The 27270-nt window shown below is 43.7% G+C and overlaps 2 protein-coding genes, 1 long non-coding RNA gene and 1 pseudogene across 3 annotated transcripts; 3 read left to right on the top strand and 1 right to left on the bottom strand.

The window, feature by feature from the left end:
- On the top strand, positions 1–1853 carry LOC121767966 (protein BUNDLE SHEATH DEFECTIVE 2, chloroplastic). The gene is made up of 3 exons (XM_042164310.1): positions 1–301; positions 1304–1453; positions 1541–1853. Exons 1-3 carry the CDS (start codon positions 119–121, stop codon positions 1616–1618), a joined length of 411 nt encoding a protein of 136 aa, XP_042020244.1. The 5' UTR covers positions 1–118; the 3' UTR covers positions 1619–1853.
- A 4039-nt stretch (positions 1854–5892) lies between these two features.
- On the top strand, positions 5893–6801 carry LOC121774355. Its single transcript, XM_042171247.1, has one exon. It carries the CDS (start codon positions 5893–5895, stop codon positions 6799–6801), a length of 909 nt encoding a protein of 302 aa, XP_042027181.1.
- A 3934-nt stretch (positions 6802–10735) lies between these two features.
- Positions 10736–27270, top strand: LOC121770960 (annotated as a pseudogene).
- Positions 12954–13330, bottom strand: LOC121770968. Its single transcript, XR_006043895.1, has 2 exons — positions 13250–13330; positions 12954–13079 (listed from the first exon to the last, which is right to left on the bottom strand). It is a non-coding gene; the product is annotated as an uncharacterized LOC121770968 (long non-coding RNA).

Raw genomic sequence — 27270 nt, 5'->3', positions numbered from 1 at the left:
AGTTTTGCGCCACAATAAATTCACCTTTTAATTACAAAAGAAACTTAGCATCCGTAATTTCTTTTGCAATCGTAGTTTGGTATTATTTGGGCAGAAAAATTGGGGAAACTTTGAAAAAATGTCTAGTTATAGCTGTTATTGTTATGGACCGATGAATTTATATTCGGTAAAATTTGCTGTGCCGTCGAAAAAAGCTGTATTTGCTATGCCGAGGAGGGTTGGTGTCAGAGCTTCAATGGTGGAATCCTATGGGAGCTCTAGTTTCTCGCAACGCATGGAACGTGCGTGGTTAATTTCTCAGGTAACTTTTCTCTATCAATTTCGATTAATTCAGTCAAGTTTTTTTTCTAGGTTTCGTGCTTTGTTCAAGGTGGAGAAAATTTAAAATACTGACTTGTTTGATGGTAGAGTAATCAAATTCGAGCTTAATTCTCGTAGTGAAAGGAAGTTGAAGAGAGACATGATTCGAGTTTAACTTTTTTTAATAATTGGATTTCGTGTTGCGTGGAAATAGAATTGATTGTGATTTTAGGTTGGAGCAACCATTAGGATTACGATTTGGGTCTCTCAGTTTGCAAAAGGGGCTGTGGAAAATTTATGTTGATAGACTCCCATAGCTGTTTCTGTGATCCTGTGGCGTTCCCATGTTTTGTGTTAGTGATGAGACAGCCTTCTTACATGTATCGGAAACCTTTAGATCTCTAATAAGGCGCTTTGTATGTGATGAATGTGTAAGAGATGCAGTGAAGTTGTGAAGCTGTAAATGCTTTTATGCTTACAAACATAGCTTATTCAACCGATCTTGTGGAATAAAACTGTCGTTGAAGTTGTAGGCTCTTGAATTGTTAGTCAGATATCCCCTCGTTACTCATCTTGCATCTCTGGTTCTGCTATGTGAAGTTGCATTGGTTGCTTGATAGAATCAAGATTGAAGTGTTGAAACTTGCTATTGAAGTTGTAGGTTTTCATATTGCTAGTCAGATATTCGCCAATTAGTTCCCTCTTATCTTGCTTCTTTGTTATGCTACATGAAGTTGCATTGGTTGCTTTGAAGTAACTTTAACAGACACTTCATAGGCTGTTTCTCTAAGAAATTCATCAGTGGATTAAGCTTGTACCTTTCTGAAATCTGAATAGTGTTCATGAACTGTAAATGGTTTTCTGCAATCGTCTCCTTTGCTTCGCAGTCATATACATAGACTGGCGAAAATGAATGCATCTCATGAAGTTCTTCCTTTAATGACTCTTTACACTACATAGATACTCCCTCCGCTAACTAAATCCATTCCATTAAAAATATCAGCAACCAACGCCTGTTGCTTGTTCTTCATGCGACTCAAAGGGGCACATTGAATGCAAATGGTGCAGTGGAACAGGGTTCTTCATCATCGGTGACAACATGTTGTGTCAAGTTCCTTCAAGAAACACCACATGTGTCATCTGCACTGGAAAGGTAAACTTTCTATAGCATACATGAAATGAAATCCACTCGATTTATCTAGACAAAACCAGTCATCTTACACACTTGTATGGTTTACAGGGTTCTGCATGCTGTGCTGATTGTAAAGGGACGGGCTTTCGTGCAAAGTGGCTAGAAGAGCCTCCTCTAACCAAGTAGCTAGAACCTGTCTAACAACCATATTTGTTGATGCTGATGATGTCGTCCTTTTCAATTCCGTTTTTTGGCGGTTGAAGTTACTTCATTTCTACCAGTCTACTGTATTTATAACATCAACATTTCTACCAGTGTACTGTATTTGTATCTATACAGGGATGTATACCATGATTATCTTCTTCATTGTAACTATATACCATTATAGATTCATCATATAGTTATTTTGATTTTGTATTCATATTCCATACAGTATCTGTAATCTTAATATTTTCCATTTATTCAATGTTTTTTATAGAAAAAAGCATTGTGAATATGGGATATATAATTATACATTGAAAACCTTCGTTATGGAACATTATTAATTTAATTAGAGTAAATTAATTTCAATTAAAAATTTATTGATCTCAATCATGATTTAAGTAAGAAAAAGATATCATTTGTCAATAATGCTCAGAATACCTTATGAAAAACGTTTTGTACATTAATTAAAGAGTGAACTACAATACTACATAAACCATCCCCGACGTTTCCATTTGTTTCACTCCACACCCCTGACTAAAAAAAATATCGCCACAAGTCTCTGGCCTTTAACATAATCACATATCAGGTTTTATCGGACCAAAAGACCCTTCAGCCCTAACAGGGCATTATGGTCATACCGCATGGATTCTGCAGTGGCGGCCTGTGCTCTGCAGTGGCTGCCTACAACCCTGGCATGATTTGACGGTCGTGCGTCAGTTATGATGGGTGCGTCAGCGGCGGTTCGTAAGCAGTTCGACCACACATACCCGCCACGTATACAGGACTCCAGTTGTGATTTATCAAATAACTTTCAAAAATTTCACAAGCCTTATTTTCGGCCATCACTACCACCCCGCCTAAAATTTTAGCAAAAAAGGAAGTTCACTCTCCCACCCCGCCTAAAAATGCAAAACATTGTTCTCACTCTTCATTCTCTCTGCCCCCCTCTGTGAAAAACTATCTTGCATGAATGGCACCTAAACGGAAGCGCGCTGGATCCTCAGGCGCTTCGTCATCACGGAATTCGTCTCGCCGTAACAGGGAACCCACACCCCCGCCATCGTCACCACACTGGCGACCACCACCGAGACATGCACCGGTGGTCATAGATGTGGAAGAAGAAACCTGGGATATCCGAGATCCTAATCTTGATTTTTTCGTCCCAGAAGATGAATACAATAAGTTATAATCCTTGGTTTGTCCTTGGTTTGTGATTTAGGGTTTAGGAAATTCATTTTTTTTGTGAATATATTTTTGTTGCTCCGGAAATTGATTTTTAATCCTCAGTTTGTGATTCAGGGCTCTAGAAATTGATTTTTTTGTGAATTTTTTTTACTGTTTTGATTTGATTTTTAATTGTCCGATTATTGTTCTCCTTAACAGGGGATGCATCTGGAAAGTTTTCAGTTCCTTTCCATTTCATTCTTCAATACCAACGATGAGAAAAAATATGTTGGTGGATATTTGACATACTTCGATTTCTGTAACATAAGCCATTTCGAGCTCATAGACCTCTCGAGCATGGTGTTAAAGTTGAAGTATGATAGGAAGATGATATGTGAGTTCTATTATTGTGATCCAAAGTACATTCATGACTGCGCGGGGGTTTTAATCGGCAGCCCGTTGTTGCCCATTGATGAGGATACACATCTAAAGGATTTCCTCAAAGTGGCGTCTACTACGACAAAGTTAGTTCACATCTATGTTGTGGAGATAACCCAGGATGACGCTATATTGAAGAAAATGAAGGGTGAAGCCCAAGAGCTTCTCAGATTCAGGGCGTCTAAACCCCCAGGAGTCATTATTGAAGTGATTGAAGAAATCGAACCGAATGAGCCAAAGCAAAAGCCTAGACCGATGAGGAGGCAGCGGGGTCAGTTTGAAGGGCACCGGAATAAGCCTTTAATGATTGGTTGGTATGATAGGGATGTAGAGTTCGAGGAATATCTTACGAAGAGTTTAGACGATGATCGTGCTAAGAGGAAGAGGGACGCGGAGGTAGATAGTCAAAATTTGGCGAATGCATTTGAAGCGGTATCATCCGAATCAGTACCAACCGAAGCCCTGGTCTCTGAGATTGGAGAAGTATCAGTAGCAGCACCCGACGTTGAATGTATAGCAGAAGTTGGAGGAGGATGTGTTGGAGAAGTAGGAGAAGTTGGAGGTGGAGACTCCCATGCACACATACCAAAGGTAATGAGTTGTGATTTACACAATTGATTTAGTAACTCATTTGTGATTTTGTATACATTTTTTGTATCTCATTTGTGTACATTTGGTGTACCTCATTTGTGATTTAGTCCATCATTTGTGATTTTGTGTATTGCAGGATGTAGGTAGACCTTCATCTGTGGACCATTCCATTCCGATTGGTCCAAGTGTCTATGTCGATGAACCTGCAACTGAGTCTGAATCTGTAGTTCACCAACCAGATTCGGACAGGGCAGGAGCATTTGCAGATGAAGATGTGTACCGACCGATAATGGACGGTGGTTGTCAGCCACAACCGGACATATGGGTAGACAATGATATCTTTCCAATCATTGAGGACATTACACATGAATTGTTCATGTCCGAAGCTGACACCCAAGTGCAAGAGTCGGCTCCAGCTAAAGCAGCATGTGAAGAACCCGTACCAGTGGTAGAAGATGTACCCCATCAGGGGGCGGAAGATGTTTATTATCCGTCGTCCGATTATGTTCCTGACGGATGTCATCTTCAAACGAGGGAAGTACTGACGATGATGATGAGGTCGGCTATTTTATCTCGTTGGCCAACATGTGTCGTGATGAACAAATGTTTACCTCATATTACGAGTCGTTATGTCGGCAACAACGCCCGGAACAGGAGGCGGGACAACAAGGGGGTGCGGAGCCAGAGACTGACGCACAAGGGTCTGGATAGCAGCCTGGTGAAAGCAGTGGAGGGTCCAAGAAGGTTCTCCCCTGTTGTTGAGAAAATGAACTCGTCAGATACAAACCCTCTATACGAGCAAGAGACAGTTGATGAGCTACAAGATCTCCAAGATCTAGAGGATTTGGAAGGCTTGCGTAGAAAGGGTATCAAGTACACCTCCTTCAAGCTTACAAATGAGCTTCCAAATTGGAAGCTCATTTGGAAGCCTGGTGATTTTTTCAAGGATAGAGATTTCTTCTATAAGGTCATTCGCCAGTACGCGATAATGAGCAGACGCCGTGTAGATGTATCCAAGAATGATGGCAAAAGACTTCGTGCTATTTGTAAAAGAAAGTCATGTGAATGGTATGTTTATGCAAGGAAGATCGAAACCCACAACAACACCGATTTTGTGGTAGTGAATATGCACAGAGATCATGCTCACACATGCTCTCAAGTGTTGAATCAGAGATGGTTGACGTCCAAGTGGCTAGCTGAGCGTTACATGGAGAAAATCAATGCGAATCCCCACATCCCATTGGCGGCTATAAGACAGTGTATCGATGAGGAGTTCGGGCTCAAAGTTGGCAGGATGAAGGCGTATCGCGCAAGACACATTGCATTAGAAGGTATTTTTGGCAAGGCGGGACTCCAATATCGGAGACTGTTCGACTACAAAGTTGAATTGGAATGGACACACGTTGACTCTAGTGTGCATATACACTACGAGAACTTCTGGGATCCTGAAGCTGTGGGCCCGAGATTCTTGCGATTTTATCTTCTTGGATACATTTTTGCCATACGATTATCTTCTTGGATGCCTGTTTCTTGCGAGGTATGTACAGAGGCCAACTCATGACGGCCATGAGAATTGATCCAAACAACGGCTGGTGGCCTATTGCGCGGCGGTGACTGAGGCTGAGAGCTATGAGCAGTGGAAATGGTTCCTCGGCTATCTAGCAGAGGACATCAGCTTACAGGAGAATGCCCCAAGAGTTGTCTTCATGTCTGATCAGCAAAAGGTACGAGTAATGTGATTTCAGTAAAACGTGTATACTTTAATTGTGATTTTTTAAATAATACTACTTCAGTTGTGATTTCGCCTATAAGAGTAGTAGTTCGAGTGTGATTATAAATTTTCTGTATGTGTTGTTGCTTATACATGTACTAATGGGTGTTGTGTTACATGCATTTGGTAGGGTCTTGCAAAAGCAATCCTTGAGGATTTCCCACAGAGCGAGCATCGCTTCTGTGTGCAGCACATAAACAACAACTTCAAGAAGAGATTCATCGGGGAGAATTTTAAAGAGATGTTGTGAGAGCTTGCGTCGAGTACAACCCATGAACAGTATGTGGAGCGGATGGATGCACTGCGGATTATATATCCCCAAGCACATCAATACCTACTCGGTGTTGCTCCTAAAGAAAAATGGGTAAAGGCTTATTTCTCTCCGCATGTGTGTTGCGATGTTATCCTCAACAATATATGCGAGACTTTTAATTCAAAGATAGCAATTGCTCGTGAGTTGGCCATTATTTCTATGTTGGAGGAGATCTGGACAAGTCAAATGGAGAGGATACAGATTAGAAGCCAGTGGATCAAGACATACGATCACACACTGCCGTCTGTTATCAAAGAGATAGTGGATAAATTGTTCATGAGGGCTTCTTCTTGGAGATCAACATGGAACGAAGAGGATACGTACCAAGTGTCGGGACCCTCAGGCCAGTACGTAGTGAACATGCGTGAATTTACTTGCTCTTGCAGATTATGGCAGCTGACTGGGATTCCATGCACTCACGTCATCGCTACGATCAACAAGATTGGGAAGGATGTGGAAGACTATGTATCCCGCTATTATTTGCGGTCCACAATGACACTTCTGTACGAGAATGTCATCTATCCAATCAATGGGATGGATAATTGGCCGAATACTTCTGAAGTTGGATTTGAACTGGCACCCCCGAGAACAAAGCGACAACGTGGACGGCCAAAGAAACTGAGGCGTGAAGAACTCCAGGTTCATCGTCACGCGAATGGATCTGAGTCACTACGACGAACATTTGTACTCAGATGTCGTCAGTGCGGACAAGATGGGCATAACCGTAGAACATGCAATAATGATCCCCGTGTAGATGCTCGAACCGAAGTTGGACAGAGTTCACAGCCCAGTGAGCCCAGTGAGCCACTCACAACGGACGGCAGTGACAGGACTGAGTCGTCTAACATGTTTCAAGATGAAGAGGTATTATTCATTACAATTATATGATTTCCCTACCCGCTAATTGTGTATTTGAATGGTTTGTTTGCTACAGACAACTCTACCTCGGAGTGAACGACTTAACACACGTCGGTCTACGCTGTCAACCCAGGAGGTAGCATTCAAGATCACTTTTCATTTCATAAACATTGCAAGTCAAATTGACCGGTTTATTGTTTGTTGTAGACCAATCCCATTGGTACAAAGCCTAGCACACGTCGGTCTACGCGGTCAAGCCAGGAGAGGGTATTCAAGATCAATCTTTCACTTTTCATATCCTAAAAATCCAGTTAATCTGACCGGTTTGTTGTTTGTTGTAGACCAATCCCACTGTTCCAAGGCCGAGCACACGTCGGCCCAGGACTCGGCCGCAACGCTGTGGTCGTCGAGGGGATCATGATTGAATACGCGCGGCGGTCAAGTTTGGGAACCTTAAAAGCGGAGATAATGTTAGGGTTTGTATACTAGAAATCACCTTTCGAGTGATTGAATACTGTAAAACTCTAATTATTATTTTCCAAGTAAATGCAACAGATTAATTTTGTCATAATTTTGTTATGTTTTACATTTAATGGATGTTTATTGCATATTTAAATGTATAAGCGAACGTAACAAAGTCTAAGTCTTTGTTTTAGTAGACCGGTTGTGGACCGCGTCCAATTTAAGGTAACACGGTCAGTTCTGAACAAAGAAAAATAAGAATTTCACAACCTAGATAGACCTAGACTACCTATCATGAAAGGTTGCAATGTCAGTCTGATTATCTAAGCCTTATTGAAATAAGATGACGTTGGTGTGATATAGCACTGAATTGGATCTAAATGGCAAGACGAGTCTTTATGCTATCTACTGAAAGACGAGGTCTTGATAATTAATTTCTTAATAAATTTACGTTAGCATTGAGCATACAATATTGAGTATCTACTACTTTGACTTACCAAAGGTGCGGGTTTTTCGTCACCCAATGATCCATGTATATTGGATAGTGGTGATCATTATCTAGCGGTGCTAGGATTGCTATTATGTTGAATCGTGCACGAGGAGAGTCTCGTTTGATAACATCCACAAGAGGAGCTTGAAACAGGGTTTTATTATTCGGAACCTAACTAGTTGGAGTTTGATTACTCTATGAATAATAAATAAGAGTTTCTTGCTAAGTCCACTCTTGGAGATTAAAATATGTTAATTAATTAAAACCATAGTAGACATTGATTAATTAATGAATGTTTCTATCTTAAGCGCGGGAAATGAATGTAACACACTAAAAGGAAACCCAGAATACTTGTAATTTCGGATTTGGAAAGGCAGTGCAATATTACTTCTGTAGTGGCTGCTTGTAATATTCCAATATAAGCTTATATTAAATTGTGGGTTCAATTTAATTAGTGAAAAGCTAATTGGGTGAGGCCATGTCCAAATTCTTCCTTAGATCCCTGACTGGGCCCAATATGTGACTTAATATAAATAGGAGAATAAAGGAGTCAGAAAAAAAAAACATTTTTTCCACATCATAATTTCGTCCCCCTCATCTTTAAGAGATGATCGAAAATTGTTCTCCTTCCGTGAGCAGATTTCTGTCTTCATTATTTAAGTCCTAGTACACTGGTGAGATTTACCCACACAAATATCAGTCTACAGTCCGGGACACCAGTCAGAAGATCCGAAGTCGAGTTCTCAAGATCTTCATGTGGAGAAGACGCAAGCCATCTTCGATTTTTAAGTGAATCAACGAGTTAAATTGGCTAACTCCGTAGTACGCATGTTTTAGGGATTATTTGTACTAAAACGTGTTTAGAATTCAAGTTATGAGCATGATACACGTGATAATTGCGCGAATAGAATTTATCTAAATAATCTGCTAAATAGATCATAATTATGTGATCCGTTAGAACGCACGCTTCCGCTACCAACCCCTTCAGATAACCCTGTTGGTTTTTGTTTGTGTCTTGTAAACAATGGTTCCTTGAAGCCTTTTTGTCTAACATTAATCAGATATTACATACTATGCTTGTTAAGGGTCATTATGGGAATGCACTTGTATTTTAAATATGCATGTTAGGGATCAAACATTATGACTATGTTTTTGTCTATGCTATATGAGAAGGCCCTTGTACTGCATATTTTAACTTTGTACGTAGGGTGGTATTTCACATAAAGTTTTGTACGTCGGGTGTTATTCAACCAAAAGTTTTGTACGCAGGGTGGTATTTCACCAGAAGATGCGTACTTCAGTTGTGATTATAAAACTAAAACTTCAAAGTGTTAGTTTGATATACCTATGCGTACCTATGCGAGAACTTCATTCGTCAGTGTGAAACTTCATTCCTATACAAGTGTCACTTATTCACACCCTGTATACTTCAAGTGGAACTGCAAATATTTAGTACTAAAAAATCCCCTCTTATTGCTTGAAGAAAAAAAATGTTACCATTACATTAAGAAAATAATTACAACACATAAAAACAATATTACAATCTTCAGATTTCGGGATGATTTTTTGGTTCTAACAATTTCTAAATTAAGGCGTGCACACTCCTCAGTCTTCATGCTCAATTTTAACTTCAGATTCGCACATTCGTCACTTTTCATGCGTAATTTATCTTCAAGAACACCTTCCACAATATTCTTGCAACGGAGTTGTTCTTCAAACCTGTCTCGTTCGAGCTTGATTATTTGAAAGTAAGTGTCTTGGCTTGGCGATAGACCCGCATCAAACTAACGGAAGAATCTGCAATCATCTTCCTTCCATATTGGACAACAATAGTAATGCCGTCCAGGATTAGCAGCCGTCCTAGATGTCACAAGCTCAGCCTCGAGATCGTGATTACAGATCACAATCTCCGGACGAGGCCTCTACCAATTGAAGCTTGACCCGAACGATTGGGAACTTGAAGACGACATTGCTAGAACGAGTTGAATTGGAAATTAAAACCCAAACATATTAAAAACTTATATGGCATTATTTATGAAATTAAATTCCCAAAAAAATTGCACGACACAACCTAACACACATAACCCCTAAATTGAATACAGACAGATTCAGCTGCAAAATCCATCCAAATTCAGCTACAAAAACCACCAAAATGGGTCAGAGTGCAAGTTTGCGATCTCAAGCTCAGCTAAACAGAAAAAAAAAACAGAATGAATTGAAAAATGAGTATACGACGGCAGGGATCACACGCATGAGACGAAAGAAAATGGGAGGATGAATTGAGGTGAGAGAATAGAAAACACTTTCATATCCTTAAAATGTAGAGGAAAATACACAGATTAATTCGACCATCAACAAAAAAATGCACGATCCAACCGAACACACATAAACCCTACATTGAATACACCCAAATTCAGCTGCAAATTCCACCAAAAAAAAGACCCAACTCGGTAGGGATAACACGACAACATACAATGGAAGGACGAGTTTCAGTGCGAGAGAAGAAATTACCTAAATTGAGATCTTACAACAGAGTATACGACGGTTGAGTTGAAACGACGAAACACAATTGAAGCTTTAATTACAGTGAGAGAAGGAAGAAAAGAAACTTATTTCAAACTCTTAAGAATTGATGCACAGTACACTTAAGAAAAGAAATTTGAGTTGACAGCGATGCGGACCTATTGTCTGCAAAAGTGCAGCATCGGGCAGAGTATGCCTGCACACACCCTGTAATATGTCTAAAATGCCCTGCAAGGCATAAGGGTATTGTAGTCCGAAAAATGGCTACAAATATACGATATGTGATTATGTTAAAGCCTAGAGACTTGTGGCGATATTTTTTTTTCAGAGGTGTGGAGTGAAATAAATGGAAACGGCCGGCATGATTCATGTACTTCACTCTTAATTAAAAAACGTTGTATGAGTTGTAGTATTAAATTAAAAGTCGCAACTACCTCAAAATGCGTTGATTTCGTCACTCATTCTCTTTCTCTCTGGTTGAGCGTTGCAATGGCGGATGCAGAGGAAGCGAGGGTTGTGGAAGACCAGCTCCAATTCCAACTCAAGGAACAGAAAGACTCTCTCTCCGCCATCGCCGACGCCCTCTCCGTCGACCCCTCCAACTCCGAACTTCTTTCGGTACGCTCCTTAAACTGCTACACAGTTATACGTAGACCTCCTCGTATCGTGTATATATCCTTGCATTTGGCGGTGATTTATATTCTGGATTATATTTTCGTTGAATTCATCTTATTCTTTTCTTATCGAATGTCAATTTAGTTTTTATATTCGATTGAAACCCCAAAATACTGGGTTAAATTCCAAGAAAGGACGTCATGGCAAAATTTATCCGCCATTTGTACCCTGAAAAAAGAAGTTTCCAGACATAGGAAAGACGCGAGAAGCTCTCGCGTGTTTTAAAAGTATAGACGCATTAGCCTAATGCGTGTTTAAATAAAATACGCATATTCCTCTCGCGTGTATTAAAGGAGAGACGCGTCTTCCTCTCGCGTGTTTAAATAAAACACGCATATTCTTCTCGCGTGTATTAAAGGAGAGACGCGTCTTCCTCTCGCGTGTTTAAAGCAAAGACGCGACACGCTCTCGCGTGTCTCCCTTGCTTCATAAAATCCGTCCAGAAGGCAGAACATACCACAAAACGCGAAGCAGCAGCGAAAATCGGCGAAATTCTTCCAAAAATCAGCGAAATTCGAAGCCTAATCCGATATTTAGCTCTCCTATTCCAATTTGAAGTGTTGTTAGGTAACTTTCAACTCTTACTTTCGATTTTTATTGGTATATTTTAGGTGGGTATAATAGTTAGGGTTCATGGGGTAAAAAGTATTTTGTTGAATTTGGTTGAATTTGGTGATGAATTATTCAATTTGGTTGATTTTATCTTGAAATTGGTTGTATTTGATGTTGAATTATTCAATTTGGTTGATGTTTTGTTGAAGTGTTGAATACGGTCGAATAAGGTGTTACTTTGTTGAATTTGGTGTTATTTTGTTGAATTTGGTGTTAATTTGGTGAATGTGATTGATATTTTGTTGAATTATTGAATTTGGTTGAATTATTGTTGAATTATTGAACATGGTTGAATTTGGTTGAATTATTGTTGAATAAACGCCATTCAGCATCGTTTTCAATTTGACTTCGAATACAGAGAGCAATCATGGATGATGTAAGATTAACATGTTCACTTGGATCGTGATCTCCCATACAGCAATAACGATCAACCCATGAGTTGATAGACCAGCTACCATCACGTTTCTTAAACGTTGCTTTAACCTCCCAATTACATGGGTAGCGTTGCCCAAGGTCCCTGTCTTTTCTTTTCGAACCAAATGGGTCCCTACAAACTGCATGCCATCTTCTTGATTTACTATCCATAACCTCATACACCCGACCTGTTCCCACATGCCATAATGTGACAGCAGTTTTCAACTGCAATTTGCTATCAAATTTTGTTCCCACATCTATATGTCTCGGATTATCCTCATCCCAATACCACATATCTTCTTCAACCAAACCATGGTCTTCTGAAAAGTAACCTCGGCTGCCTTCACATGGTAATGATCGAAAAAATGGTAACCCTTCAGGCACATAGTCGGGAACAGATTGCTCCCCACGAACAGATGGTTGTACATAATTCTCAACCATCATATCAAGTGTCTCGTCGTCTGTAGAATCTTCACATGATTCTGCACTATAATCAGGATCACTTGGTTGAGAACCATTGGAACCATCACAGTCAGAACCATCTGCACCATCAACATTATCTGCACCATCACAATTATCAGAACCATCTGAACCATCACAATTATCAGAACCATCTGAACCATCATAACCATCAAATGTCACATTTGGTACATCTACTGGTTCAACAACATCCCTCCCAGATGTGTTGAATTCAAAGCTATGATATTCATCATCCCTCCTAGATGTCCCGACATCAAAACTAGGATAAGCATCTCTCCTACACGTTCCAACATCATGATGAGTGAGAGGAGGTTCAAATTGCAACGCAGTGGTAATAGGAATATATTCAATAAAAAGTTCAATTTGACGTGGATTTTCAGCAAACATATACTCCAACAAATTGTCATCCACTGGTGTAGCTATATAATTCACTACTCCACTAAAAACCACAGGATGCCTCCATGTTAAATCAATCGTATGTGCATCCAACTCAATTTCAATTTTTTCACATATCATTGAAACAAGCTGATAATAAGATATCTTTTCATGCAATATAATAAATGATTTTGCACGAGGGGATCATAAGCAACACCCAAACCTGGGAGTTGAATAATTTTCTCATCCCAATATAAACTCACAAACACCATTAAACCTGCAAAATAAGTACGACATAACATCATATACTATAAATTCAACATACTTAAATAAATATTGAACAAAATTAAAACCGAAAATTCAATACCAAGTTCAATGCCATAAACCCTAAATCTATACCTAACTAACATATAGCAATGATAATTGAAATTAATAGTAAAAAATTACCTAACACCACTTAAATTAGGAATTAGAGCATCAAAATATCGGATTCACTTTGATTTTCGCCGGCTAGAGACGTTGGCCGTCACTGAGAGGGAGAGAATGAGCGAGGTGGAAGTGAGGTCGAAAGTGAGGTTTCTGCCTTCTGGACCGACTTTGTAATTCAAGGGAGACACGCGAGAGCGTGTCGCGTGTTTGCTTAAAGACGCGAGAGCGTGTCGCGTGTTACATATACACGCGAGAGCCTGATGCGTGTTTAATTAAACACGCGAGAGCTTCAAGCGTGTTTAGTTAAAACACGCGACAGCTTGTCGCGTCTTTCCCCTCTCTGGAAACTTTTTTTTTCGGGGTACAAATGGCGGATAAAAATCGCCATGAGGCTGTTTCTTGGAATTTCGTCCAAAATACTGCGTCCTTTTTTAATGTTGAAAAAATAACCTAATTAGTTTTCTTCCCTAGCTTATGTAGTTGGTTTTTCATTGAGGTTGCTGTGGATTAGAGACTTTTCTTGCCGCTGTTATTCACATTTCAGCGCTTAAGTATGGATTTCCACTGTTGCGTGTGAATTTGATACTACTGTAATACCTAAAATCAGGATTTCATATGAGTTTTGAGCTACAGGGGTGAGAATATTGTTAGTTTACTAAATAGGACGAGCATGTTTCTATATTTATTGAAGAAACTCCGTTGGAAAGGGTGAAGATTCTTTTCCGTTAGTACTCCTTTCCCTCTGTGAGTATTACTACTCAAACATATTGTTGCTTATGTAAAGATGACCGTAAGCCATATGCAGCTTTACATGAAAATTAAAATGATTTGCGTATCCGGATTATAAGCTTCTGCTTTTACTTTTGTATTCTTCAATGTCATACGTGTTTTCTATTGTAAAGATCCATGATGAGCTTGTTCGGGGCATTAAAGATGCTGAGGAGGGCTGATGAATCCGCGAATTATTGAGGATGATGAATGCTCGTAAAAATAAATTACGACACGGAAATTTTACGTGGTTCGATTTACTGAGGTAAATCTACGTCCACGGGGAGAAATGGGGGCAGGTTTGTATTGCTTGATCTGCGAATTACAGCTTACAACACAGACTTGCTATATGATTTTTTCTCTAGAGAGATTCCAACCCTTTTCTATCTGATCTAAGTTCTATTTATACATTGAACTAAGGTCGTGGTTTGCAGCCCCACTAACAAGATCGTGGGTGAGCAATAACTGCTCAATAACTGCTTCGTACCACTAAATAGATCGTGGGTATAGCGGAGGTCGTGGAGGCCTTTCATGAGTCCACTAACTCCTAGTTCGGTCGAATGCTGAGACCGAACTGCTGGACTTTACCGATCAGCTCTTGCCGATCTGAGAGGAGAGCTTGACTGGTCGGCTTTTACCGAGCTGTAGGCTGAGTCCGAACTCTTTGGTCGTGCCGAACTCTTTGGTGCCGAACAGATACTCTTTCTTGGGCTCTGGGCTGATGGGCCGTCACTGTTATTGGGCTTGCCATTAGGGTTTAGTTCGTACCCCATCACTACCCCCCCCCGAAAAGCGAAGTGAATCACTTCGGCGAGGTGAGTCACTTCGGCATTCTGGATAATGGTAAGGGGGAGGCTGACGTCAGGGGACGTGCCTTGCGCGTGCCTGCATTAAATGCGACAGTAAAATCCGGCCGTTGAATCCTGAAAAGGTGGGATTCGAAACGGCGCAACGATCTCGAAATCTTTCCCGAATCTGATAAATATGCTCTTTCTTCCTCATTTGAACACCTTTGCTGTTGCGTCTTCTATACTCTCTCTTTCTCGAGAAATTTTCTTCATCTTTCAAGAGTTTCTTCCGACTTTCTTCACCTTCAAAAAGTAAGAAAAATGTCTTCTTCTTCTTCGGAGTCGGGTAGCGGTAGGAAAGGGGATAAGGGGTCTTCTGGCCGGAAAGAGTCCGGGGAGAAGACCGTAGAGTATTTCCATAGTATTTTGAGTAAGGATACTGTGATATCCCTACCCGAAAAATACTTTTTTCCTGGGGGGAAGGCGGTGGTACCTGACGGTGATCATAGGGCTGACTCCCCGCCGGAGGGGTACGCCACCGTGTACGAGGCCTGCTTAGAATGCGGGCTTCGTTTCCCCCTCCCTTCTGCCTTTATAGATTTACTAGATTTTTTTCAGCTTCCTTTAGGCCAAGTGACTCCGAACTCTTGGAGGCACTTGTCGGCCTTCGCTGCCGAACTCCGTAGGTTAGGAAGGGATTTGTCTTTGAAGGCGATCCTTAAATTCTTTCAATTTAAGAGGAAGGGGTCTTGGTTTTACTTGATCCCTTTACAGCCCTTTAGGGCCTTTTGTAAAACGAAGTGGCCGAAGTGGCAAAATCGCTTCTTCTACTATGATAGGACCGCGGCTCCTAGTTTTCCCTGGAGAGGGCCGGAGTCCGTTATCCGTCATCCTCGGCCTGAACCGTTGGACGAGCTCGATGGCGAGCTCAACAAGATTCCCATAGTTAGGAAACAATACACGGAGTCTGAGCTCGTCAAGGGCGACGTCGTGTTCGACATCTCGTCTTCGGACGAAGAGGCCGAGGGTGAGGATTTCTCTTTATCTTTATGCTCTACTGCTTTAACGAAGAAAATCTGACTTTGCTTTCTTGCTTTTTGGCAGTGTACATGCTGAATAAGGCTAGCCGCAAATCTTCGGAGTCCAAGGAGCCGGAGAGGCCGAAAACCACCAGCTCGGCGTCTGATGCCGAGAGGACTCCGAAAAGGCAAAAAACCTCTTCGGATCCGAAGAAGCCGGAGTCGACTTCGGCAAAGGGGAAGGGGAAGACCCAGAAGCCCCCGAGAGCGCCAGAGAAAGATGTGGTCTTGGCGCCTCCTTCGGAACATATCTGTGAGCCGTTTTTATGGCCCACGGACTTCGCCGAGGTGAATTCTCTTCTTGATTTTCTGGCCTTGCTTTTTTCCTGTATTTTTTGTGGCCCCTTTGTTGACTTTTTTCTTTATCCACTTTCAGAGGAACGATATGCTCTCCAAGCTCGTCGCCGTCGAACTCTCCAAAGCGTCCAATGACTATGCTGAGATGCAGAGGAAGTTGGCGGCTGCTTGTCATCGGGCCGAACAGGCTGAGGCTAACTTTGAGAAAGCCAGAGCTACTAGGATTTCGGCCCAGGATGAAGCTCAGTTTGCCAAAAACCAGCTCGTCATCCAGCGAGAGCAGACGAAACGGAGGGATGCTGCCGCCGTGGCTGCCCAGGGGGAGGCTCTCCGTGTTTACACGGAGAAACTCTTTTTGAGCAGCCAGTTCTCGGCCTTTGTCGGTAGTCTGGTAAGGCTAATTGCCGATAAGGGCGAGCAGGGGGCCGACGTCGTGCTGCCTCTGTACAGCCGAGAGATAGCAGCTCGGCTTCAGAATCTGCCGCTCCTTGAGGAGCTCGCTTCATCCTCGGTCCTGCTTTCTGCAGACCGAGTCCGGAGTTGTCGAGCTGATCGGGACGAGAACCTGGAGGCTATCTTTGCCTCCGTGGGACCCGTTTCACCCGCTTCGACTTACAACGGAGAGGGTGAGGCCGAGCCGCTGGAGCTGGAGGCCGAAGTCGAGCGGGCCGGGCATCCGGAGAAGGAAGCCGATCAGGAGGCGGAGGCGAGGCCGGCAGGAGGCGAGGCCGAGGCTGAGGTAGCTCAGGAGAAAGAAGCTGAACCAGACCAAGGAGCCGGAGACGAAGCTGGTGGAGTATGATTTCGTCTCCCTTCTCTTAGTCTAGTTTCTTCCTTGTAAAATGGCCTTGAAGCCCTCCTAGTGTAAAAATTTTCCTTGTGAATGAAAAATTCTCTACACTTGTCTTCGTATAGCTTTTCGTACTCGCCTTTATTCCTGTTGTATTTTACTATCTGCTCGGTACAGCTGCCGAACTAATATAGCTGCTTTGTACTCAAGGAGATGGAGATACTTCACTGGAAACGGCTGTACTCTTCGGCTTTAGACGAAGCTGAGAAAAGAGCTATAGCCGATCAGACGAAGAATGACGAGCTTCTGGCTCGTTTAGTGAAGCTGGAGGCCGATAATAAGGACTTAGAGTCCGATAAGAAGGATCTGGAGGCCGAGCTGAATACGACCATTGCTGAGAGGACTGCGTACGAGGATTACATCCGTGTGCGCGGGGGAGTGACCATATCAGATGTTCAGAGTCGAGTTGACGAACTGTGGGAGGAATATCATGTACTCCGGAGGAACAATGCGCTGGAGAGCTCGGCTTGCCAACAAGTTGTGAAATCATTGCGGCGCTGGGCTTCTCGGTACAACATTGTTCTTTCTCGGCGCCCCTCCATAGAAAGATTCCTTCGGCATATCGTGCCCACAGATGCTCGCACTCCAGATCAAACCTCTGGTTCCCTTGTTCAAAATCCTACTCCCAGTCAACAACGAACTCCGGAACAGCCGGAAACGTCAAGACGAGAACGGGCTCAGGAGCAACCGGAATCGTCAAGACAGGGACGGACTGAAATTCGCCGAGGAGTTGTGACTATGAGCGAGCAAGATCAGCAGATGCTAATTGCAGAGACTCTTCATCGCCGAGGTGTTAGGACTTCTCGGGCTCGGGGAAGAGGCGTTGGGTCGAGGATAGCATCTCGTCGACCTGCTTATTCTTCATCTGCTCGGAACAACCGAACTCGGCTTCCAGAGGATTTCGCAGATAGGTGGCTTAACTTCAGCAACCCTGGACAGTAGAATAGTCCTTTGTAATAGCGTAACGCCATTTTGTAGGGTAGCGGAGTTGTATGCCGAACAAGATTTGAAAAATGAGATTTTGTTTTCGCTTCTAACACTGTATTTACAGCTTAGCGAAAAAATTTCATCGTACTTGTCCTCGGTCTTATGAAGTAAACTTCTTTGACCGGACTTGGTCCTTGGTCTTATGAAGTAAACTTCTTTGACCGGACTCGTCTTTGGTCTGATGAAATAAACATCTTTGACCGGACTCGTCTTTGGTCTGATGAAATAAACATCTTTGACCGGACTCGTCTTTGGTCTGACGAAATAAACATCTTTGACCGGACTCGTCTTTGGTCTGATGAGATAAACATCTTTGACCGGACTCGTCTTTGGTCTGATGAAATAAACATCTTTGACCGGACTCGTCTTTGGTCTGATGAAATAAACATCTTTGACCGGACTTGGTTTGTGTTCTAATTTGGCGATTTGTCGCCGGGATCGAACTTTCCCTTGTCCTAATTCGGCGAGTTTTATCGCGTGGATCGGACTTTCCCAGTTAACCGAAGTGGTCTTATGCAGTAAACCCCTTTGACTAGACGTGGTCGTCCCCGGTCTTATGAGGTAAACTTCTTTGACCGAACTTGGTCGTCCTAATTCGGCGAGGTTTATCGCGTGGATCGGACTTTCCCTTATTGCAGTTCGTTTCAGACGAAGTGCTTATTTCTTAAGCCGAATTGTGGTCTTGTATCTTCCTGAGAAGCTTGGACTCACAATCGTTGGCTTATTGCAGTTCGTTTCAGACGAAGTGCTTGTTAAGCTGAATTGCGGTCTTGTATCCTCCTTGGAAGCTTGGACTCACAATCGTTGGCTTATTGCAGTTCGTTTCAGACGGACTGCTTGTTAAGCTAAATTGTGGTCTTATGTCCTCCTTAGAAGCTTGGACTCACAATAGTCTTTAATAATCGATCTAAAAAGGGGATCAGTCTTTAAAGAACGATATACCTTGGTACCATTTGTAAGAGACGACAAGCACATAGAGACAAAACACATAGAGAAAAAATGAAAAAGACGAAAGAAAAAAAACTTTAAACTTTTTATAAAACGACAAGTAAAAGGTACAAGTAAAAACAAACAAATAAAAACATGTACCCCTATGACCGAACTAGACACAAGACAGACTGACCGGACTTTGTCTCTTACAAGTGGAACTTCTTGAGGTTGGAGACGTGCCATGTTCGGGGTACTTGTTCTCCTGACATGTGAGTCAATTTATAAGACCCTTTGCCGAGGACTTCTGACACCCGATACGGACCCTCCCATGTGGGCTCGAGTTTGCCCAGCTTTTCTGCTCGGCTTACTTCGTTGTTTCTCAAGACGAGATCTCCCACTTGAAATTGAAGCTTTTTCACCCTTTGGTTATAATACCGGGCTACTTGCTCCTTATACTTGGCTGCTTTTATGCACGCCAATTCTCTTCTTTCTTCGGCGAGATCTAGTTCTGCTCTCAGTCCGTCGTCATTCATTTCTGAGGAGAAATTTAGAGTTCGGGGACTGGGTACGCCGATCTCCACCGGAATTACGGCTTCAGTGCCGTACACCAGACTATACGGAGTTTCACCGTTGGAGGTTTTGGGTGTAGTTCGATAGGACCATAGGACTTGAGGGAGATTTTCTACCCATTGTCCTTTGGCTTGTTCTAACCGAGCTTTTAACCCTTTCACCAGAATCCGGTTCGTTACTTCCGTTTGTCCGTTTGCTTGGGGATGGGAGACCGAAGTGAACCGCTGTTGAATGTTCAGCTCTTGGCACCAATTCTTGAACGTCTTGTCGGTGAACTGAGTCCCATTATCCGAGATGAGGATGTGAGGTATGCCAAATCGGCACACTATGTTCTTCCAGACGAAGTCCAATGCCTTTGAGCTCGTTATCGTAGCTAATGGTTCCGCCTCCACCCACTTCGTGAAGTAGTCCACGGCAACGATAAGGAATTTCATTTGCCGAGGAGCTTGAGGAAGTGGTCCCACTATGTCTATGCCCCATTGCATGAAAGGCCAAGGGCTTTGCATAGTGTATAGATCGGTCTGCGGCATCCTTGGGACATTTGCATGAATTTGGCACTTCGTACACTTCTTGACGAGCTGCACTGCCTCTTGTACCATGGTTGGCCAATAATATCCCCATCTCAGAACTTTTTTAGCTAAAGCTCTGGCTCCGATGTGGCTACCGCACGATCCTTCATGAACTTCTCTGAGGATGTAGTCCGTCTCTTCTGGTCCTACGCACCGCAATAACGGCTGGAGGTAAGACTTTCTAAAGAGGACTCCTTCATGAAGTTCGTACCGAAGTGCTCGGCACGTGACCTTCCGAGCTTCTCTCTTATCCTCGGGCAATTGTCCTTGATCCAGATACTGCAAGATCGGCGTCATCCAGTTCGGCGAGCTGGATACTGAATGTACCTCGGCTTCATCAATGCTTCGATGCATTAATTCTTCCGCCTTTGAGCTCGGATCTGAGGCCAACTTACTTAAGGTATCTGCTCGGCTATTTTCCGCTCTGGGAATGCGGATTATCCGAAAATAGGAGAAACTTCGGCTGATGCTTTGCGCTTTGTCCAAATACTTCTTCATTCTCTCGTCACGAGCTTCACTTGTACCCAACATGTGATTTACTATGACTTGTGAATCACAATGGACTTTGAGAGATTTGACGAGCAGACTTTGCGCTAGCTGGAGTCCGGCCAGGAGGGCTTCGTACTCGGCTTCATTATTAGTAGTGGGGAATAGGAACCGAAGTGAGTAGGTTACCTCGTGTCCGTCGGGAGCGACAAGTAAAATACCAGCTCCACTTCCCATCTTGTTTGAAGCTCCATCTACGAATCCGCTCCAGCAGTCCGGCGGCTCTACTTCGGATTCCAAGGGCTGTGCTAGTTCGGCATTGGCAGAATCCTTCTGTTCGGCGATAACAGGAATTGCTTGATCGAACTTTGCCTCTGCAAGAAAATCTGCCAAGGCTTGTCCCTTGATGGCTTTCCGAGGTAGATATTCAATTGTGTGCTCTCCCAACTCTATAGCCCACTTGGCGATTCTGCCTGATGCTTCTGGTTTGGTCAACACTTGCCGAAGTGGCAGATCAGTTAAGACGCATACCTTGTGAGCATAGAAGTATGGCCGCAGTCTCCTTGCTGCATTTACTAATGCCAGAGCAATCTTTTCCAGAGGTTGATACCTGGTTTCTGGACCTCTTAATGCTCGGCTTGTAAAATAGATGGGAAGCTGCTTTAGGCCTTCTTCTCGTACAAGCACCGCGCTGATGGTTTGATCCGATGCCGCTAAGTATAAGAATATTACTTCGGCTTCGGTTGGAGCAGAGAGAAGAGGAAGCTCGGCTAGATAACTTTTGAGCTCGTCAAAGGCCTTTTTCTGCTCGGCTCCCCACTCGAACTTTGGTGCCTTTTTCAACACCTTGAAGAACGGCAGTTGCTTTTCGGCTGCTTGGGAAAGGAATCGATTCAGTGCGGCTAGACATCCGGTTAGCCTTTGCACGTCATGTATGGACTTCGGCATTGCCATGTTCTGAACGATTTGAACTTTTGAGGGGTTTGCCTTGAGTCCGTCCTTTGAAACCCAACAACCCAGAAACTTTCCCGATTCTACCAAAAAGGTACACTTTTGGGGATTAAGTTTGAGGTTGGCTTTCTTGAGCACGTTGAGAGTGGACTTGAGGTTGTGCTCGTACTCCGAAGTGCTTTTGCTTTTGACGACTATATCGTCAACATACACTTCGACCTCCTTTCCAATCAGGTGCCGAAAAAGCTTGTCTACCATCCTTTGATAAGTGGCTCCGGCATTCTTTAAACCGAATGGCATCTTTTTATAAGCGAAAATGCCGAAATCAGTAATGAAGGCCGTTTTTGAAGCGTCAATCTCATCCATTAAAACTTGATGGTATCCTTTGTACAGATCAAGAAAACAAAAAATTTCAAAGCCTATCAAAGCTTCTACTTTTTTATCTATGTTCGGAAGGGGATAGCAATCTTTGGGACAGTGCTTATTTAGATCGGTGAAATCTATGCACATCCGCCATCCTCCTTCCTTTTTCTTGATCATGACAGGATTGGCCACCCACGAAGGATACTTCACTTCGAATAACACATCCGCCTTCAATAATTGACGGACTTCGTCATGGATGACTTGACTTCGTTCTGCCGCAAAGAGTCTTTGCTTCTGTTTTATCGGCCGGACTGAAGGATCAATATTTAACCGATGAGTGATTACCTCGGGGGGCACTCCGGTCATGTCCAACGGAGACCATGCAAAGACGTCTTTATACTCCTTGAGGAGCTGGATGGTTTTTTTCCCGAAGTAGGGGCGTTCCCGCGAAGCCGATCTTAACCGTTCTGGATGGATCGTCTTCGTACAGCTGAACTGTCATCGAGTTCGGCTCCGGTATGACTTCGGTCATCGCCTCTGACTCCGGCTGCTGTGATTGCTATGCTTGGTGGTGCCGATCTGACTGCTCGGCACTTCTAAGCGCAATTTGCAGACATTCCTTTGCTCTCTTTTGGTCACCTCGGATGACCGCTATCCCTCCTTTAGTAGGGATCTTGATGGTGAGGTGATAGGTGGAGCAAACGGCCCGAACTGTGTTGAGCCAGTCTCTTCCCAGGATGACGTTGTACGGGGACCGAGCTTTCACCACGAAAAACTCAATCATCGTACTGGAGCTAGTAGGCGCTTTCCCCACCGTGATCGGAAGGCTGATAATACCTTCAGGGCGGGTGTCCTCCTGGGTGAAGCTCTTCAGGGGAAGCGGAGCCGGACTGAGCCGAGCTGGGTCCACTTCTAGTTTGTCGAAGCACTCTTTAAAAAGAATGCTAACCGACGCTCCTGTATCCACAAACACCCTGTGGATCAGTTTGTTTGCCACTCCGGCTTGGATGACAATGGCGTCTTGGTGAGGAGAGATGGCCGGGACGGGATCAGCAGCCGAGAACGTAATCACTTCGTCCTGCTTCAGCCTTTTATGCGTTGGCTCCTCTCGATTGGAGCCTCTGCGTTCTGACTTTAGGGACGACTTGGTCTTCCAGGCAGGGAGCGCGTCAATAGTCTGGATTACTCCATCATATTGCGGCTCGTCATCGTCTTCGGGATCCGGCTGCCTTTTCGGATCCTGAGGAGCGCAGTTCGCACCACTCTGCTTTTTATTCTTCTTTGGCTGCTTGCTTCGGTATTTTTTCAATGTCCCTGCCTTCACAAGAACATCGATACCTGCAGCCAAGTTTCTGCACTCCTCAGTATCGTGACCGTGGTCTTGATGGTAGGAGCAGTAGCTATCCTGTGGTCGGCGCGCGGCTGATTTCGTCATCCGCTTTGGCTTTTCGAATAGGTCAGAGTGCAGTTCGAAAATTTCCGCTCTCGGCTTGTTCAGCGGTACGAACTGAGCGGGCGACTTCTCGGGATTGAGACGAGGTCCCAATCTGTCTTGCACCGGAGCCCTTTGAATTCTTTCAAATGGAGTCCGGTGAGGATGCCCCTGATCGCTATGATCGGGCTTCCTTCTGTCTCCTCGGGTCGATGAGCTGTCTAACGACCGTTTGCGACGGTCTGCCTCATCGGCCCGGGAGTACTGGTCCGCAATGTCCCACATTTCCTGAGCTGTCTGCGGACCGCACTCAACGAGCTTCCTGTAGAGAGCTCCGGGCAGGATTCCATTTTGGAATGCCGAGATGACCAGCAGATCGTTGAGATCGTCTACTTGCAGGCATTCCTTGTGGAATCTTGTCATAAAGTCGCTGATTTTTTCGTCGCGACCTTGACGAATGGAAAGCAGCTGAGCCGAAGTGATTCGGGCTTCCGCTTTCTGAAAAAACCTCCTGTGGAAGGCATCCATTAGATCTCGGTAAGATCTGATGCTGCCCTGGGGGAGGCTATCGAACCACCTTCTCGCGTTCCCGATGAGCAGCTCGGGAAACAGCTTGCACATGTGGACCTCGTTGAGACCCTGGTTCGCCATGTTATATTGATAGCGCCCCAAGAAATCGTGAGGGTCCACGAGCCCGTCGTAAGTCATCGACGGAGTTCGGTAGTTCTGTGGTAGGGGAGTTCGGGTGATGTCGTCCGAGAACGGAGTCTTCAGTGCTCCGTACACGGCGAATCCGATATCTCGTCGGTATGGAGGAGATTGAGTTCTCCTGTGATTCCGGTACCGAGGAAGAACTGGAACATGTGGGGGACGGGGATTCTTTCTCTTGGGAGATGCGACACTACTGCGGTAGTGACTTTCTTGTGCGGAGGGAGAAGGAGAATCCGCCGTTTTCGTCTCCGGCTGCTTTTGGCTTTTTCGCAGGAAGGTTAAGAATTCCTCCTGCTTCGCCTCCAAAAACTGCTTGACAGCCTCATTCAAATCGGGCTGCTGGGAAGACTCAGTGGGACGATTTTTGGAGCGGCTTGTTCCTTCGCCATGAGAACTGGTGGTGGATTTATCCCTAGGCTGTTTTCCAGACCTATGGGATGGATTGGCTTCCTCCTGGTTCTCACGGGCAGGAATACGGGTACTCTGCGATCTGGTATGCATTTTTTGGGCGGAAAAAATGGATCAAAAATTCGCTTTATCACAAATTTTGTTCTCTGTTTCCCACAGACGGCGCCAGTGATGAATCCGCGAATTATTGAGGATGATGAATGCTCGTAAAAATAAATTACGACACGGAAATTTTACGTGGTTCGATTTACTGAGGTAAATCTACGTCCACGGGGAGAAATGGGGGCAGGTTTGTATTGCTTGATCTGCGAATTACAACTTACAACACAGACTTGCTATATGATTTTTTCTCTAGAGAGATTCCAACCCTTTTCTATCTGATCTAAGTTCTATTTATACATTGAACTAAGGTCGTGGTTTGCAGCCCCACTAACAAGATCGTGGGTGAGCAATAACTGCTCAATAACTGCTTCGTACCACTAAATAGATCGTGGGTATAGCGGAGGTCGTGGAGGCCTTTCATGAGTCCACTAACTCCTAGTTCGGTCGAATGCTGAGACCGAACTGCTGGACTTTACCGATCAGCTCTTGCCGATCTGAGAGGAGAGCTTGACTGGTCGGCTTTTACCGAGCTGTAGGCTGAGTCCGAACTCTTTGGTCGTGCCGAACTCTTTGGTGCCGAACAGATACTCTTTCTTGGGCTCTGGGCTGATGGGCCGTCACTGTTATTGGGCTTGCCATTAGGGTTTAGTTCGTACCCCATCAAGGGCCTTTTTCAGCTCAAAAGAAGGTTGCTAAGAGAGGCTGATTCTGCTTTGAATGGTTTAGTAAGCACTGACGATGTCAAAGTGGAACATCTGGAACCAACAGATGTGGAACCGGAACCAGAACCAGAACCAGAACCGTTGGTGGATCAGACCTATTCTATAGGGTCAAAATGTAGATTCCGTCACATTGATGGGCGGTGGTACAATGGGCTTATTGTTGGCATGGAAGGTTCAGAATCTGCAAAGATATCGTTCCTGACTCCAACTACTGAAAGCATGTTGGTGAGTTGGCTACTATTTTAGTCTTAATGCACTTCTTAAATATGCCTTTTACATTTTTTATGCCAGTATCTCCTTAATTATGTCAATTGCTTATCTGCTGCTTCCTTTTACTACCTCCTTCCCCTTCATGCTTGGTGGCTTTAACTTTGAGCTGCATCAGTCTCAATGAGATATTTTGTGGTCAATTTATTGGAACAATATCCCTCCATAAATAGGTTATTTTGCGGTCCATTCTAGCTGCGAGGTATTACTGGAACAATCTACCTCCATAAATAGGTTATTTTTAGATATGCTTGTAAATGTCTATGCAGTTCAGGACCATTCTTCAGTTCTTAGTTTTTTTTACTTCTAGTGGAGTTGCATTATGTTTGTAATCTTCATTCTGTCTGACATTTATGCATAAGCAAGTTGGTTTTAGACAGATTTTTTCACTAATGCTAAACCACGCGAGTGCAGATGTGCAAGTTCTTTCTACAACAATGATGTCGATTTGGTAGTAATTGCCGCTTATCACATGGTATGTTTCAAGCATAACAAATTGGACAATAGACCTGGGAGATTGCTTACAATTTATCCCTGTGCACAAATCTGTCTCTTGTATTCGTGAACCTTGTGTCCGTCCATAAAAGTTGCTTAGAGCACATCATATGGTTTTTTAGTTTGGATTGAATGTTATTCTGTCATATTATTTAGCTTTTGAAGAGAGACTAGCAGCCAAACATCTAGTTGTTCACATATATTTCATACACAAAATAAAAATGTTTTATGTTCCTCGGACATTTGCCAGAATAACTGCCAATATATAACCAGTTAAAATCTTACTGGGGTGATCATTATATATGCAGGCATTGATGTCCCTGTATCTTCTTTGAAGAAATATATTCCTACTGTTTGGGAGCAGTCACTGGTGGGTTCCAGCATCTGGGCCCTTTCAGATAGCAAAGCTGGTGTTTGGAGAGAAGCTGAACTAGAGTCATGGGATGAGAATCTCAGAACGGGGGAGGTAATTTTCGAGACGATGGAAGTTCAGAAAAGCTGGGAGCAGAAGCAATCACTTACTCTGAGTATGCACAGAGGAGTGACAAAGAAGAGTCTGATCTAAGTTCTGAGCAATCTGATTCTTGTGACTATGAAGATGACAGCCCAGAAGGGTTGGGGTTTTTGGAAAGTTCTATGTTGCAGAGGGACGTGGGAGAATCCATACACGTGGCATTGCTTCCAAGATGATGGCTAATATGGGATACCGTGAAGGAATGGGTCTGGGTGCATCCGGACAGGGCAGGCTCAATCCTATCCCTGTTAAGGTTCTTGCACCTAAGCAATCTCTTGATCACGTTGTAAAAGCTCTTGACAAAGACGAGAACAAGGAGGCAAAGAAGCGCACCAGGGGCGGTAAGAGAATGCGTGACAAGAAATTAGCCGCTGCAACCAAAGCTGCTGAAGAGGAGGATTCGAAAGACGTGTTTTCTCTTATCAACACCCAGCTCGCAATGCATGGGCAGATTGTGAACGTGTCGGTTCTGCAAAGAGGCAGCACCAGAACAAAGCAAACGGCGAGACAAGGAAAGAGGAGAGGCGGGCGCTCCTTGCTTATGAGGATGAGATGCAGAGCTTGAGATCGCAAGTCGAGAAGCTTGAAGAAATGGTGAAGCGGAACAAGAAGGAGAAGGTTGTCCATGACGCTGCTATGCGGAAGCTCAACGAAACGCGGAAAGCACTAGCTGATGCAGAGGAGGCTCATGCGTCCACATCAAATGCAGTCTCTAGGAAAGAGAAAGAGAAGAAATGGCTCAAATTTTGA

The sequence above is a fragment of the Salvia splendens genome, chromosome 2, assembly GCF_004379255.2.
Source record: "Salvia splendens isolate huo1 chromosome 2, SspV2, whole genome shotgun sequence".
NCBI classification, from domain to species: Eukaryota; Viridiplantae; Streptophyta; class Magnoliopsida; order Lamiales; family Lamiaceae; genus Salvia; species Salvia splendens.
The sequence above is the reverse complement of the archived record's forward strand: the minus strand, read 5'-3'. Positions and strand labels throughout refer to the sequence as shown.